The 13,873-nt window shown below is 31.3% G+C and overlaps 2 protein-coding genes across 2 annotated transcripts; both read left to right on the forward strand.

The window, feature by feature from the left end:
* Positions 1-1,799: 1,799 nt before the first annotated feature.
* Positions 1,800-11,408, forward strand: LOC111001669 (endocuticle structural glycoprotein SgAbd-9). The gene is made up of 3 exons (XM_022271654.2): positions 1,800-1,948; positions 2,539-2,663; positions 11,129-11,408. Exons 1-3 carry the CDS (start codon positions 1,931-1,933, stop codon positions 11,310-11,312), a joined length of 327 nt encoding a protein of 108 aa, XP_022127346.2. The 5' UTR covers positions 1,800-1,930; the 3' UTR covers positions 11,313-11,408.
* Positions 11,409-11,989: 581 nt separating this feature from the next.
* LOC111001672 (endocuticle structural glycoprotein SgAbd-5) lies at positions 11,990-12,969 on the forward strand. Its single transcript, XM_022271658.2, has 3 exons — positions 11,990-12,075; positions 12,392-12,504; positions 12,740-12,969. Exons 1-3 carry the CDS (start codon positions 12,067-12,069, stop codon positions 12,930-12,932), a joined length of 315 nt encoding a protein of 104 aa, XP_022127350.1. The 5' UTR covers positions 11,990-12,066; the 3' UTR covers positions 12,933-12,969.
* The last annotated feature ends 904 nt before the right edge of the window (positions 12,970-13,873 follow it).

Genomic DNA, 13,873 nt, shown 5'->3' on the forward strand with positions numbered 1-13,873 from the left:
TGACGAAACAGATATACAAATCCAAGTTTTTTTTTACATGGAACCTCGCTGTTGGCCTTAAGGGCCTTTACAACTCAGCTCGGGCTGTAGTGGGGATCCAAGTTGTGGCGCTTTTGTCAAGTAGTCTTCTTATTTAAGTATTCATACACTTGCTATTGATAAAGGTTTTTTTATACTTAAGATCACATCAAAGAGCACACTCACACACATCACACATTCCCATACCTCAACCAATGGATTTTTTGTAAATTGTCTAGGTTAGTAGGGTTCTTCTAAAAAATTATAAATGTAGATTATCTATAATCTGTTATATAAATAAATCAGGAGTTTTAATAGTCTCGGTTCTTTGAAGTTCATTAAAATTTGTAATTTGTTTACTGAATAATCTAAGTTAATAGCTCACTTATAATACAGTATCACAGTATGATGATATTATATACCAATAAAGTAGTCTTAATCTATTTATAGATGATAATATATTGCATTTCTGTTTTTTTATGTAATTATAAATGGGTTTGAATCGTTGTATCTAGATTGTGCAACGATCCACCACCTTATTTTCGATTGCCAAAGTATATATATAGAACTAAAGCCTATTTATAATTACATAAAAAACTGTTCAAACAATATAAATGACGAAATTTAGTGAAGTCGAGTGTCGTGACTTCGTTAAATTTTGTTGTGAGTTCTGAACATTTTCCAAACAAGTTATGACATAGAGGTCTATGTCACCAGGTCATAACATTAAAAAAAAACTTATTTGACACTTCGCGCTATGATCCAAATTTGAATCTTACCATCCATCTTAAGATGTAATATATGAATACATTTTGTCATACAGAAGTCACAGTTTGTACTGGGTCTATGTTTACTACAGAACGTAGCATTAGGCACTTCCTTGTCAATAAAGAAAAATTACCAATGAGACAATTGTAGGAATTTAATTCATCAGTACTCGACGGGGCTACTTCCTTGGTGGAGAAATTGGTATTTAGAGTTGTACCCCCTCATCGGTCTTGATTTAACTTCACTTCAAATGTTTGCTTTCAGAATAATGCAGCATTGCAACGTTTAGTAAGGGTACATTTTCTTTAGGCTTTTTCTTGCCAAATTGGAGTTCCTTGGACGAATCAAATATTGATGGGATTGCTGACACATAGATTATGTATGTGTCATTCTAAATTAACATTGCACTAAAAAGGCGTTCACTCTGGTTTTTCCTAAAAATTACGTGAAATATTTTTCTAATTGACGCCAAGATGCGGATTCGATGAAACATTATTTGTATAGACGTAAAAGGTATGTGATATTACTTGAACATCATGAAAAATATTATATTTTTAAAATTAGACTAAATTTTCAAAGTCCTATAATTTATTTTGGAATTTGGAGAATTTTAAGATCCTATATGTAATGTACAAATGCTCTGAAGTAAAAAGTTGCTCACAACGAAGTATTTCTTTATTAATACGCAGTTAAATCCATAGTTTAGTTGAAAATTCATATGGGTTGTGTTTAATTCCCAGCACAGACTATTAAACAAATGATGACAAATTAACATCTAAATAGAAACCGATGTATTAGTCGTAAGTGGGGTGATTTCTACAAAACCCTCTCTATAATCTGCACGATAAATTTTGCTTTGTTTTTGAATTTTCTTTTTTTCCAACGCCAATATTTATTGAGTACATTAGTTTTACTTGCATTCATCATTAGCGACGTTTCTATGGTATGACGTAATGGGCGTCCTGCTATTCATGTGTCGATCTTATTTAATGGTCAGCTAGATTTGGCTCAGTTTACAAAGCAAGGCGCGCGTATGCGTCCGTCCGCACACATTGAAGCCTTTATATATAAGGAAGATCTTACCGTTTGCCCATTCAGAGTATTGTCCGTTCAGGAAATCACCTGTTTTTGACTTTGTCGCATCATGACGCTACCAAGATCGGTAATTATTATGGTGAAGTGAACTTTAAATATTGCGTAGCGAGTTGCAAAACTAGTGAAGTGTTTAATGAGTGTGTCATTAGTCGGCAACGCTTTGACCTTTTACAATAGAAATCAAAAGAGCCGAACACTACGTTTCTAGTATAGATACATGAGTTACCCCTTTAAAGTAGATAACATAGATATTATCGTGGTCCATGTGCAAATAATATATGATATTTTGATAGCATTACTTTCACTTGTTTTTTTTTTAAGTTTTCTTTTGTTTTCCTTTATCCAACATAATTATTTGTAGTTTCGAACTTCTTGCCTTATAAAATATATTATGGATAAATTCACTGTTGGTTTTCTGGAAGAGATTGCCTGTAATAAACTGATTGCATATATATTTATTTTGTATTAAATATTTTATGCATTGAAGTGTTTACATGATTTTACCAAACAAATTTTATTTAAAGATGACACCATTTTGTTTTTATTTTAACTGGTTTAATACAAAAGCCGCACCTTTATAGCATATTGTATTATTTTTATGATTCTTTGTAATAACAGGATGCTTCTACGTATTAATGGTATTATTAATTATTTCAGATTTTTGCCATCTGTTTGTTGCTCGTATTGGCGGAATGCACAGCGTATATTGCCAACGAATCAAGACCCCAAGTATTACAATATGAAATGGAGACAGCGAATATGCCTAATTCATACAAATTTCAGTAAGTTTTTTTTATTTATGCCTTTTAAAACTAATGAACATTTTCTTTCTAGACAAAAGTTGTTCTAGTGTTAGCTAAAATATTTTTTGCAGCTGTAACAATTTTATTTGTTTGCATATAATTTCATAGTTCATTAATTAGTTTAAAAAGCGATACCCTTTGGATTATAATTTAAAAATGTACTTTTATATTTTCAATTGTGATACATATACGTTTCAAAGAAACACATTAGTAAAAATACTCTGCCATTTCACCCTGTAATTTAATGTAAAACAATTTAAAGGCCTGCAACGCACTCGCGAGCGCTCTGGAATTGAGAATTTATTAATACCGCTGCCCATGGGCGCCTCCTGTCCGTTTACACTATGTTCTATATAAAAAAAAACAACAAATAAAATTCTTATACACCTAAAGTTAAATTTAGCTAATACAATTTTATTCGTGTGTGACATTAGTTCTTTTAGTAAATAATAATAAAAAAATGATAATCTACAAAAAAAAATCTCAAACTAAAACTTGGATACGTGATTATTATTACTTTCACAATCTCAAATATTCTTTATTTAAAGTAAATTTATAAATAACATTCCAAATTTTAATATGCAAAATATTTGTATAAATTATGCTAACATTATTTTCGTAAATATTATGACGCGTTATCTACATCACGTGAATTTTACCTGCTTACTGAAATCAAACAAAGTCATCCGAGACACCTTGAACTTGGCCTCCATAGACAAACCTGACTAATTCATAGCATTATCTATAGCACACTATCTAAATGGCGGGAAAATGTTTGTTCTTTAAACGCTTATAATTTATTCAACATTAGCTTCTTTTATATGAAGAAATGATTAATCTACCGTTGACTTAGAGTATGGAATATTTCAACATGAAAAATTAACAATCACAATTACTTTAATCGTTTATAATCAATATCTTCTGGTTAAATGTCAATACGCACATTTATAACTTAATATTATATAAAATATAAATGTGTAGATGTGTGTGAGTATTATTCGAATTGAAGTATAAAACCTCTTCAATTAAAATAGTTTCAAAAGAGTAAAAATTTAAAAAGATTTTATATTTTGAAATTCGAATTTAAACTTTTAAATTAATGTGTTTATCTATTCTGTGACACGTGACATACAACAAACCTCTTTTTTGCCGCACATCATTAAAATGCACTCTCCCTTGACTAACGACTTATTATGACTGCACAAAATGTTTATTAAAATCCGGTTTAATATATTTATAATTGCAAAATAATTACTTGTCCTTTATCGACACTGTTTCTATAGAACATTAAAATGTTCGCACGCAATGTTTCGTTTTTTTACTTACGTGTAGATCCGGGGTACCGTCTTAATTCGTTCTTTGACCTGTGTCAACAATATTTTGTTGGGAATAAAGAAATGTAATTCAGTTTGCTTCTGAGAACGGACTTTGATTTTATGGTTGTTTAATTCCAATAAAAATATTTAATTAAAAATAATTATTTTACAATTTACGAGACCACTACTGTTATATTAGGGTTTTTAAAAGTGTAAATTTTTAATAGCACTCAACTCAAAATTAGTTCAAAATTCAAAATCATTTATTCATGTAGGTAACATACTGTACACTTATGAACGTCAAAAAATGGAAACATACATTAAATGCTTCTAAAGTTACATTTACTGCCAGTTCTCAAATACGGGGCGTAGAACGGAAGAGAAGAACTGGCAATAAACTCTCCGTCACTCTTTTTATTCGCCCGGTTTTTTCTTTTACACAACGTATGTAAGGAGCTGCAACCATTACACCATGTTCCATATGACATCTTGAGTAATAAAGAAAAAATAAATTAAAAACAAAGTAGCTTTAAACATTTAAAAAAAAAATATATATATAAATCCATCGGTTTAATATAGAACTTAAAAAGTTATCTCTTCTTTCATTCTTCAGACATTTAAATTTTCAGACACTCTTCCTTTTTCCTCACTTTAACCCCTAGCAGTGTATGTTTAAATATAAAATATAATAAACGCACAAATACATAGGGCAGACATAAATATGAGCTCTCTACTTAAAGTACTTATAAAAGAAAGTGCAATGATTCACCATATTGACACTGTAATGCCTTAATATGTAAAGTTAATGTTTGTTGTTACTTGAATTATAGCCTCTACGTGATCTGGGCTTTTGGCGAAAGGCGGCCTTAACGACGAAAGTGTTTTGTTAATCGCATCATTTGGCCTCAATTAATCTTCTGATTGAATACGACCACATATTGACCACATAGTTTTTTATATCATAATCTGATAACAATGATTCAATTAATAATTTAATAGTACTTATTAAACCTATTTTTACAAGTAAAAAGAAAAAGGTATACATTTCGCCTTGATTGCTGGAAATCTTCCGCAGTCCGTTTCACAAGGCATTTTCTTTTGCAAACTAGCGAACCGAGTAATTGACTCCCTGTGGGGGTTTTCCCTGAGAGACACGACCTCCAACTATTCAAATTCGAGCGTACTCCTCCCGCAAAGGCCGGCAAGGCACCCACTAAAAAAGCCTAAACTCGTTTGCCCCCCTATTAAATAAAAAAAATCGGACCGTTTTTTGCAATATACTTTAAATAACAGATGTATCATGTCCGATGAATTTCGCATGTATAATTTCTAAGTGTGGTCATACACACAAGAATTAAATATAATTAATTCTAAAAGAAGTATCTGCAGCGTTGACGGTTTCAAAGTGCGTATTTCATCTCTGAGGTTATCATATCAATTGCACCAATAATCTTTTCGTATATGTGCTAAAGACTCGTACAATCAAAAAATAAAATCAAGACTTGTATAGTAAGGCAAAACATCGTGAGGAAACCTAAAAGTCGACAGTGTGAGGCATAGAAGGTTGATCACCTTCTTGCCTATTAGAAGAGATAACGGAACAAATAAAAAAATCAGTGGACTAAAGGTAGCGCCATTGGTATATATAAGAAGTATGTTATCTGGAAATCCGACCTGTTATAATAACGAAAGAACGGATTAGTTATTACGATAAGTGGCGGATAGTTTATTGCCAGTTTTTCTCGTCCGTTCTTCACCGCTGATTTAAGAACTAGCAAATAAAATTAGCATTTAATGTGTGTGAATAACTGAATGAATTTATATTTTCATGTTCATAATAAAAAAATATAAATTAGCCGGATTTACGATACATGGTCAATAATAGAACTACCTTTTAAAGTACTGATTTGAATGGCTGATATGTATTTAGCACTATACAGTTAAATTTATTGTTTCAGTCTCAATATTTCTGTGTTAATTAGCTGTATTTTCCTTTTTGTCATCGACCGCATGAAAAGAATTTTAAATGAACGTAACGTAAAAAGAAAGTGTTCCAAAAAACAAAGCGGGCTTCTGCCACTGTTTTACGTAATGACAAACTTAAGTCATACCCTTAAATGGCTTAATGAATTGACGTTGTGCGAGAATCATTCTATAAAAAGTAGAACAGGGGCGCTATTCTCATACACAAAATATATATCTGATTCTTAATTAACTTTGAATCGTTCACGCAAGATTTGTCTGAGTTTGTAAAATACTAATTGTATTTAGAATGCGTGAATTATATATGTTTTGCCCTATTTTTAACCGTTCTCAAATGGTATTTTATGAGAACGTATAATTAGCATTTTGATATGTCACTACATCTAGTGATATATTATCTAAAATAGTTTTTCTGTTTCTAAATACATAAGGTCATAGTGTCCACTAAAATAATAGGTACTGTAATATCTATCTATACATATAATGAATATGTAATTATACATCGTTTATTAAAACCTAAACATAATAATCAAATATATAATATTTACATTTTTTTAACCTACATAGTCATAATAAATTAAATAAAAAATTACAAGAATAAAAGTAAAACACATTTAAGATTTTTGGTCCCTGAGGCATGGCTATGAAATAGCAGTGTAAATGCTATTTCATAGCCTATATTATGATATGCAGAGTAGTGTTAGCCTAGTGGCTTCAGTGTGTGACTCTTATCCGTGAGGTTCGATCCCCGGCTGTACTCCAATGGATTTCCTATGTGCACCATTAACTTTCGCTCGAACGTTGAAGGAATACATCGTGAGGAAACTGGATTTCCTTAATAAGACGATTGTGTGTATAAGGCATAGGTGACTGATCACCTTCTTGCCTATTAGATAGAATGATCATGAAACAAATGTAGAAATCTGAGTTCCAGGCCTCAAAGTGTAGTAGTGACACTGATTTAGTCTATTTATCATATGACAAATGACATCTCTTTATTTATCACTAAAAATATATATTAATACAAAATATATCGCACGCGTAAGAATATTTCCTCAGAGACGACTCGTGTAGGACAAAAAGCTGATGCCTGAATAATGTAATACGATAACTTGTACGTTTGTGGAATGCCCTTTTGCGATGACGTTTCTTAACACACCCTTATTTCAGTTAATGATAAACTCTATTCACTGAGATCTTTGGTCGACAGTCAATTTACTTAATTTAAACAAAATTAAAGAATTAAAAATTTAACTGTCTATGAGATGACAAGGAGTTTAAATATTTTTTGTATAAATTTATTAGTAATCAAGAGTATTCAAATTTCTACATCAGTACTCTCCATTCCACAGTCTACTTATATATTTCCATAAAATGTAGTTAAAAGAAATTACTAATATAGAAAAAGATATTCAAAGTTCGCTTTCATTCACACAAATTGTTCATTTAACTGGAAATAATGTTAAATAGTTTAGTTTAATAAAAATACCACGGACCCTAAATACCCGCTATGTTTTGTTTAGACGTCACGAATTTTATACAAGGTCTGTGGTAAAAACAAGTTTTTTGTCTTTATATTCTGTGTCGCCATTTGTATTCATTAAGCAGTAGTGTAGTTCATACCACAGATTATAAATTGCATTACAAGTCACAGGTTAAGCATGTTTAGAATTTGAATTTGGAAAGTCAGTTTATAATAAAGAAAAACTTTCGCAGCATTGTGTGAAGCGGCCATGTATTCTATTATAAATAGAAGAAATTTCATTTGTTGTATGTCTCTAATATTTCACTGATTTTTTTTCTTACATGTAATAATACTTTTATATGCGTAAAACAATTTACTACAAAATCTTATAAGAAATCGGTAAATCTTCTTTTGTATCTTCGATAAAATCGGTACATAAGCTTATGTGTAACTAACGACTTACTGAAGTGTTTCCGAAGAAACTCGACTTTAATTACCGTCGCTGTAGAATGATAACGTCATATTATGTCCAGAGAAAAAAAAATACAGGAAACGATTTTTTTTTAATTTCGTCAATATTTGTTAACATATTATTGGGGTTTTGTCTATAGTTTTGGATGGTAAAAAGGACTTATTCATTAGTAACATAAGTAAGTCCTTACTTCATTAGATTATACCAGTTAAATGACATAAGGGTCTAAGAAAAAAAATAATTGGTTTTTGACTACAGTGACGTACGTATCAGTCCATCAATAAATTCGATCTCATAAAAACACCTGTGTACAGAAAGTACCTATACGGCGTTATAGATTTTAAAAAATATCACAAAATTAAAACTAATACTGTATCTATTGAAATAAAATAAATAAGAGATGAAATTTAGTTAAATCTCCTTATAGTGTCATCTCTTTACGAAAGTTGGCGATCATCGTGATCCTATTCCTTAGAGTGACCGTATTACTGAGAGTAGGTATATAAGCATAATAATACCTACATGATAATAATCTTATCATAAATAATAGAACTTAATTTACATGTACTGTTTGTATGTAGTTGTTCATATACAGTTAAATCTATTATTTCAGTCTCAATTTTTCTGTGTTAATTAGCTGTAATTATGCTTTTTGTTAACGAACGTACTGAAAAGAATTTTAAATGAGCGTAAGTATTCTGATGACAGTAAAAAGAAATTGTTCCACAAACAAAGCTGGTTTCTGACACTGTTTCACGTAATGTCAACATAAAATACAAGTGGCAGGTATAAGAAGACCTGGTCGAAGACTTTGATTTGTTCAAAGCGCCAAGTCCTTGTCCAATAAAAGCCAAAGCCTTCGAAAGGGGATGACACTGTAAGAAGTTTGAACTACCAGAGGAACTCTTGGACTAAGCACGTCGTCAATCAAAATCAAAATACGTTTATTCAGCTTAGACGCGTCTTAGGGTGTGCTTATGAATGTCAAGATTGTTTACAAAATTCGCGAAAGAGCAAGACTACGCTATCCATTCTCAAAACTACCAGCCTTGTCCTGAGAAGAACGGGCAAGAAACTCAGCAAGTTTTACCCTCCCTGTTGTTTGTTTTAACGGCCTACATAGCCGGGAAATATCGGGAACTATGGCCCTCGTATTTCCAATATATTAATAAGATACGGGAGTCCTAAGTATGTTTAAGTTGTAAAACCTAACGATACGTAACCATGACATCAAAACAAGAATTAGCAAACTGCTAGAGATTTGAATAAGTAACCAATTCAACATACAATAAACAACGTCACCTTGACGCAACGGTTTTGAATTGGCGCCAAATATTAGCTATTGCATATTCCAAACTATTGGGTAAAAAGTTGTCTTTTTATTATTATCTCTGATATTCTGGAGTCATTTGCGCTAAGATTCATTGATTTGGCGTCCGAATACCTGTATTCAAGTACTATAAGGAATAATATGTATTAATACCGGGAAAACTGGATCAATTTCAAAAAAAAAATCTCCTTTTAACGCTGCATCTTGTGTAAAACAATTATCCATAAAAATCTTCGTCGTGGCGTCGCTGTGGTTTCGTCGCTTTCTCTGTTCCTATGTCCCTTTGTATGCTTAAATCTTTGAAAATACGCAACGGATTTTGATGCGGTTTTTTTAATAGATATAATGATTCAAGATGAAGGTTTATATATATATAATAACATCCATTAAATAGTGGAAAAGTACTGTTATTTTTGAAATTTCTAATGTGATGTCGTAAATAATTACATTTTTTCCGCTTACATTGCAAACGCAGGCTGAACCCTACGAGTTTTATCAAAATAATGTACTAAGTATTGTACACATTGAAAAGGTCTACATCTAATATAATATAATATAATATAATATAATATAATATAATATAATATAATATAATATAATATAATATAATATAATATAATATAATATAATATAATATAATATAATATAATATAATATAATATAATATAATATAATATAATATAATATATAAAATTCTCGTGTCGCGGTGTTTGTGGTTAAACTCCTCCGAAGCGGCTTGACCGATTCTCATGAAATTTTTTGTGCATATTGGGTATGTCTATTTTTCATTCCCCTAAATGTTAAGGGTAGTCCACCCCTAATTTTATTTTTAATTTTTAGATAATTTTTCATTTTTTTATTAACTGTATCAACAGCATTAAAAGATACATACAACCCTAAATTTTCAACCCTCTACGGTCAACCCCTATTTTTTATTATATATACATGGCAAAACGACGTTTGCCAGGTCAGCTAGTATATGATAGAATAAAAAAATATTGTACAGTATATAAAACGTGTCGAAATCTATACGTTTAAAAATTGTATGTATGGGATCCTAGTTGGAGTTCCAAAAATGAAATTATTTTTCTGCGACGAAATAAAACTACGTCAAGTGTTGTGTATAACCACTCAGTCCTACAAATGAATCGTTTCTCTGATATTATATAGAAGAATGTTTTGCATTTTAAATTTGTTCTTAGTTTTAACAATTTATTTTGATCAAGCTAAAAAATCTAAAACTGGTTAAAAATTGCAAGAAATTGTCAATACCTGTAGAGTATTTTTAAATGTCGGACATTCTACGTAAATGATTTTCGAATTTAAAAATCCTTAAGATATATATTTCGTTGTAAAGTAAAATAGTCATTTTGATTAGGTTATGACTGTAAGTGTCTTTCTAATTATTGGAAAGGAAGTTATTAAAAACTACGTAAAATAAAACTTAATGAAATAATTATTTATAATACTAAAAATATTTTTAGCTCGTCATCACTACCACAATATCTACGAGAGTGAAACCTTGATCCATTTCTACCAAAAAAAAAAGACCCTAGTTCAAATTATTATGTTACTGAAAACTGAACCTAGAACTCTTGTACACCATAAATGTTAACAGTAAATAATGAGGCATACTTCCTTTTAAAACGATACTATCGACGAACGTGCGATTGAAACGATAATTCTATCATCTATTTTGTCTCTAAAAATATGTGAATTAATACGCTCCCATACAAAGTATTTGTTCACTTTTTATGATATCAGATCCACCCACGTAACGCTATCCAAAAATTATAAATAAGGCAAGAATATTGTCGCCATGTATCCGGGAAATAACGACGTGATAATTGATTTCAAATGATTATGATTTTGTTTTAGCTATGACGCAAGCGACGGGTCATCTCGAACTGAGCACGGTGCCATACTGAACCCAGGTACGAAAGACTCGGCACTAGACGTAGCCGGTGCTGTCCGTTGGTACGACGACAAAGGTCATCTCTACGAAATGACCTATAAAGCGGGGAAGAGAGGCTACAGAACGATTATAAAGAAGCTTTCATAGGCCGATACAAAAATTAAAAGACTGGAATCTCTTTATTTGTTTCCTAATATTTATTAAATTATTGTTGTTCGATTTGTAATAAATTTAATTAAGATATCTTTATCCTTTTATTTAGATATTATATTTTACATTTTTAAATTCTAAATTATTAATAATTATATTATTCGTTGATCGATTTATATGTTGCAGTATAAACCAAATCAGATACGTATCTTAATTTTATACACTACTATTTTAATTTGCCCAAACAGCTTCATCGTGTGACTCTCATATCTGAGGTCATAGGTTCGATCCTCAGCTGTGCACCAATGGACTTTTTGTATATGTGCGTTTCCACACTAGCTCTTACGGTGAAGGAAAATACCGTGAGGGATCTAATATACTTTAAATCCAAAAAGTCGACGGTGTGATAATACCTACGATTAATAAATATTATTAGGAATATAAATGATCTAGAACTAAAAGGTGTAGCGCCATAATAATATTGTAATAAATGCGTTTATATCTGTCAAAGAAATACTTAATATCAATATAACTTCATCTTATAAACGCTGAAATGAGCAATTCTTATTACGTCAATTGAAGATCTGAAATTGTGTTTCATAACTCCTTTTATCACTTACATACATATCGGCAAATATTTCACATATTGCCACTTCAGCAGATGTGGTAAGTATTTAAGAAGAATATTTTTGGAATAGACATCAGTTCTGAGGTGTTCAGAGAAAACAATTGACTATCAAACAAAAGCACGATGTCTCTGGTAAGTTCAAATAAAATTTTACGAATGAAGGTAATACATATGACATCTATAAATATAACTCGATTAACGAGAATCAAGATTTTTGTGGATTTTTTTACTATTATAATCTTTTATAAGCCAGTGTTACCACTGAACTAAGGTATAGTATAGCGTTCGGAATTGAATACGATTCGATCGTACTGTTTTGTAACTGAAGATTGTAGGTGTCGCTATATATTTATTATATTTGAAAAATGAAATACTAGAAGGTTATAAGATTCTTCAGTATATAACAGTTTTACGATTTCAAATTATCAATATAATATGTTTTTTACAGAAAATATTCGTAATTAGTTTCGTCATAGTTGCTGCGATCGCCCAAAACGCAGAAGATAAAGTGGAAATTCTAACTGACAGATCTTTTGTTCGAGAAAACGGATATGATTTCGAGTAAGTAATTAAAAGATTTCTTTTGCGAGATATAATTGAATACTGCCATTTTCTTTTCATAATTTTGTTTAGTTAATTTTATAAAATTGTTTATTCAGAATATGGAACATAAAACATAAAAAAAAATATTAGGGACAAAGAACTAATAATAACTTGCAACAGTTATTATTTGGCAGAAATCAAAGAAAAGGTCAAAGTTTGAATTCCAATATATAAAGTACATTTAACATTACAGATTTAAAACAAGTGACGGTGTTTCGCGTAAGGAACAAGCCCAGCTTATTACAGTTGGTGACCACCAAGGCATTGGAATCCAGGGCTCCTACTCCTACCCGGCTCCGGATGGGCTGACATACGAAGTCACCTTCACAGCTGACGATAAAGGCTACAAACCTCAAATACGTGTTCTGCCTACCGGTTCCCAATAAAGAATGTAATTTATTAAAAAAAGAAATATTATTAAATAGTTTTTTTAATACAACTTAGTATGAATTCCACTATGCTACTGATGACGGGTCAGTCATAATTTCGGGTATGACTGACTCAGTTTATATACGAAATTATCAGCCTTCTATAACGTTTAGATTTTGGGGTCTAAAACATACCGAATTTTTTTCCTATTGCGCTCATGAAACGAAAAATGTATCGATAATATTTATTTATTCACTTACAGTCCATACATGGCTCTCCCCCTACAAACTCTTTTTTTTATAGAACAGGGGGCAAACGGGCAGGAGGCTCACCTGATGTTAAGTGCTTAAGTGATACCGCCGCCCATGGACACTTACTGCCAGAGGGCTCGCGAGTGTCTAATACTAAAAATAAACTAAAATATATAATATATACGCACATAAGCGGTTTAGGCCTAGTAGCATCAACGTGCGACACTCATCTAGCTGTGAACCAATAGACTGAGCCTTCGACCCCAGGAATCTATGTCCGCATTTAACATTGTGAGGAAACCGCCTTGCCTTAGACCTAAAAAGTGGACGGTGTATTTAAGGCACAGGAGGCTGATAATCTTTTAGTGTATTTGATCAGATTGACAAAAGATCATGAAACAGATGCAGAAATCTTAGGCCTGGACCTAAAAAAGATAGCGCACCTGTTTCTTTAATACATATAATGGACATAACCTTTTCGATCTGAAATTCTCCAAACTGGTGATATTGGAAAAATAAGTCTGGAAGTTGTTTTTTGTTTAATAATGTAGGACACATTGAGCAGTGTTGACCTGGTTTGAACTCGACCAATAGATTGTCTTTCTCTGTGCCCAATTAACACTTGTTCTGATGGTAAAGGTCTTCCATCTTGTAACTGTCGATGATATTTGTCACGCATGACATATTTTTAGTATTTCAAACATTAC

The sequence above is a fragment of the Pieris rapae genome, chromosome 12 (assembly GCF_905147795.1).
Source record: "Pieris rapae chromosome 12, ilPieRapa1.1, whole genome shotgun sequence".
Taxonomy (NCBI): Eukaryota; Metazoa; Arthropoda; class Insecta; order Lepidoptera; family Pieridae; genus Pieris; species Pieris rapae.

Coding starts and splice junctions, on each gene's coding strand:
- LOC111001669 (XM_022271654.2), top strand. Junction 2,664..11,128: donor CCTAATTCATACAAATTTCA/GTAAGTTTTTTT, acceptor ATTTTGTTTTAG/CTATGACGCAAGCGACGGGT.
- LOC111001672 (XM_022271658.2), top strand. Junction 12,505..12,739: donor GAAAACGGATATGATTTCGA/GTAAGTAATTAA, acceptor TTAACATTACAG/ATTTAAAACAAGTGACGGTG.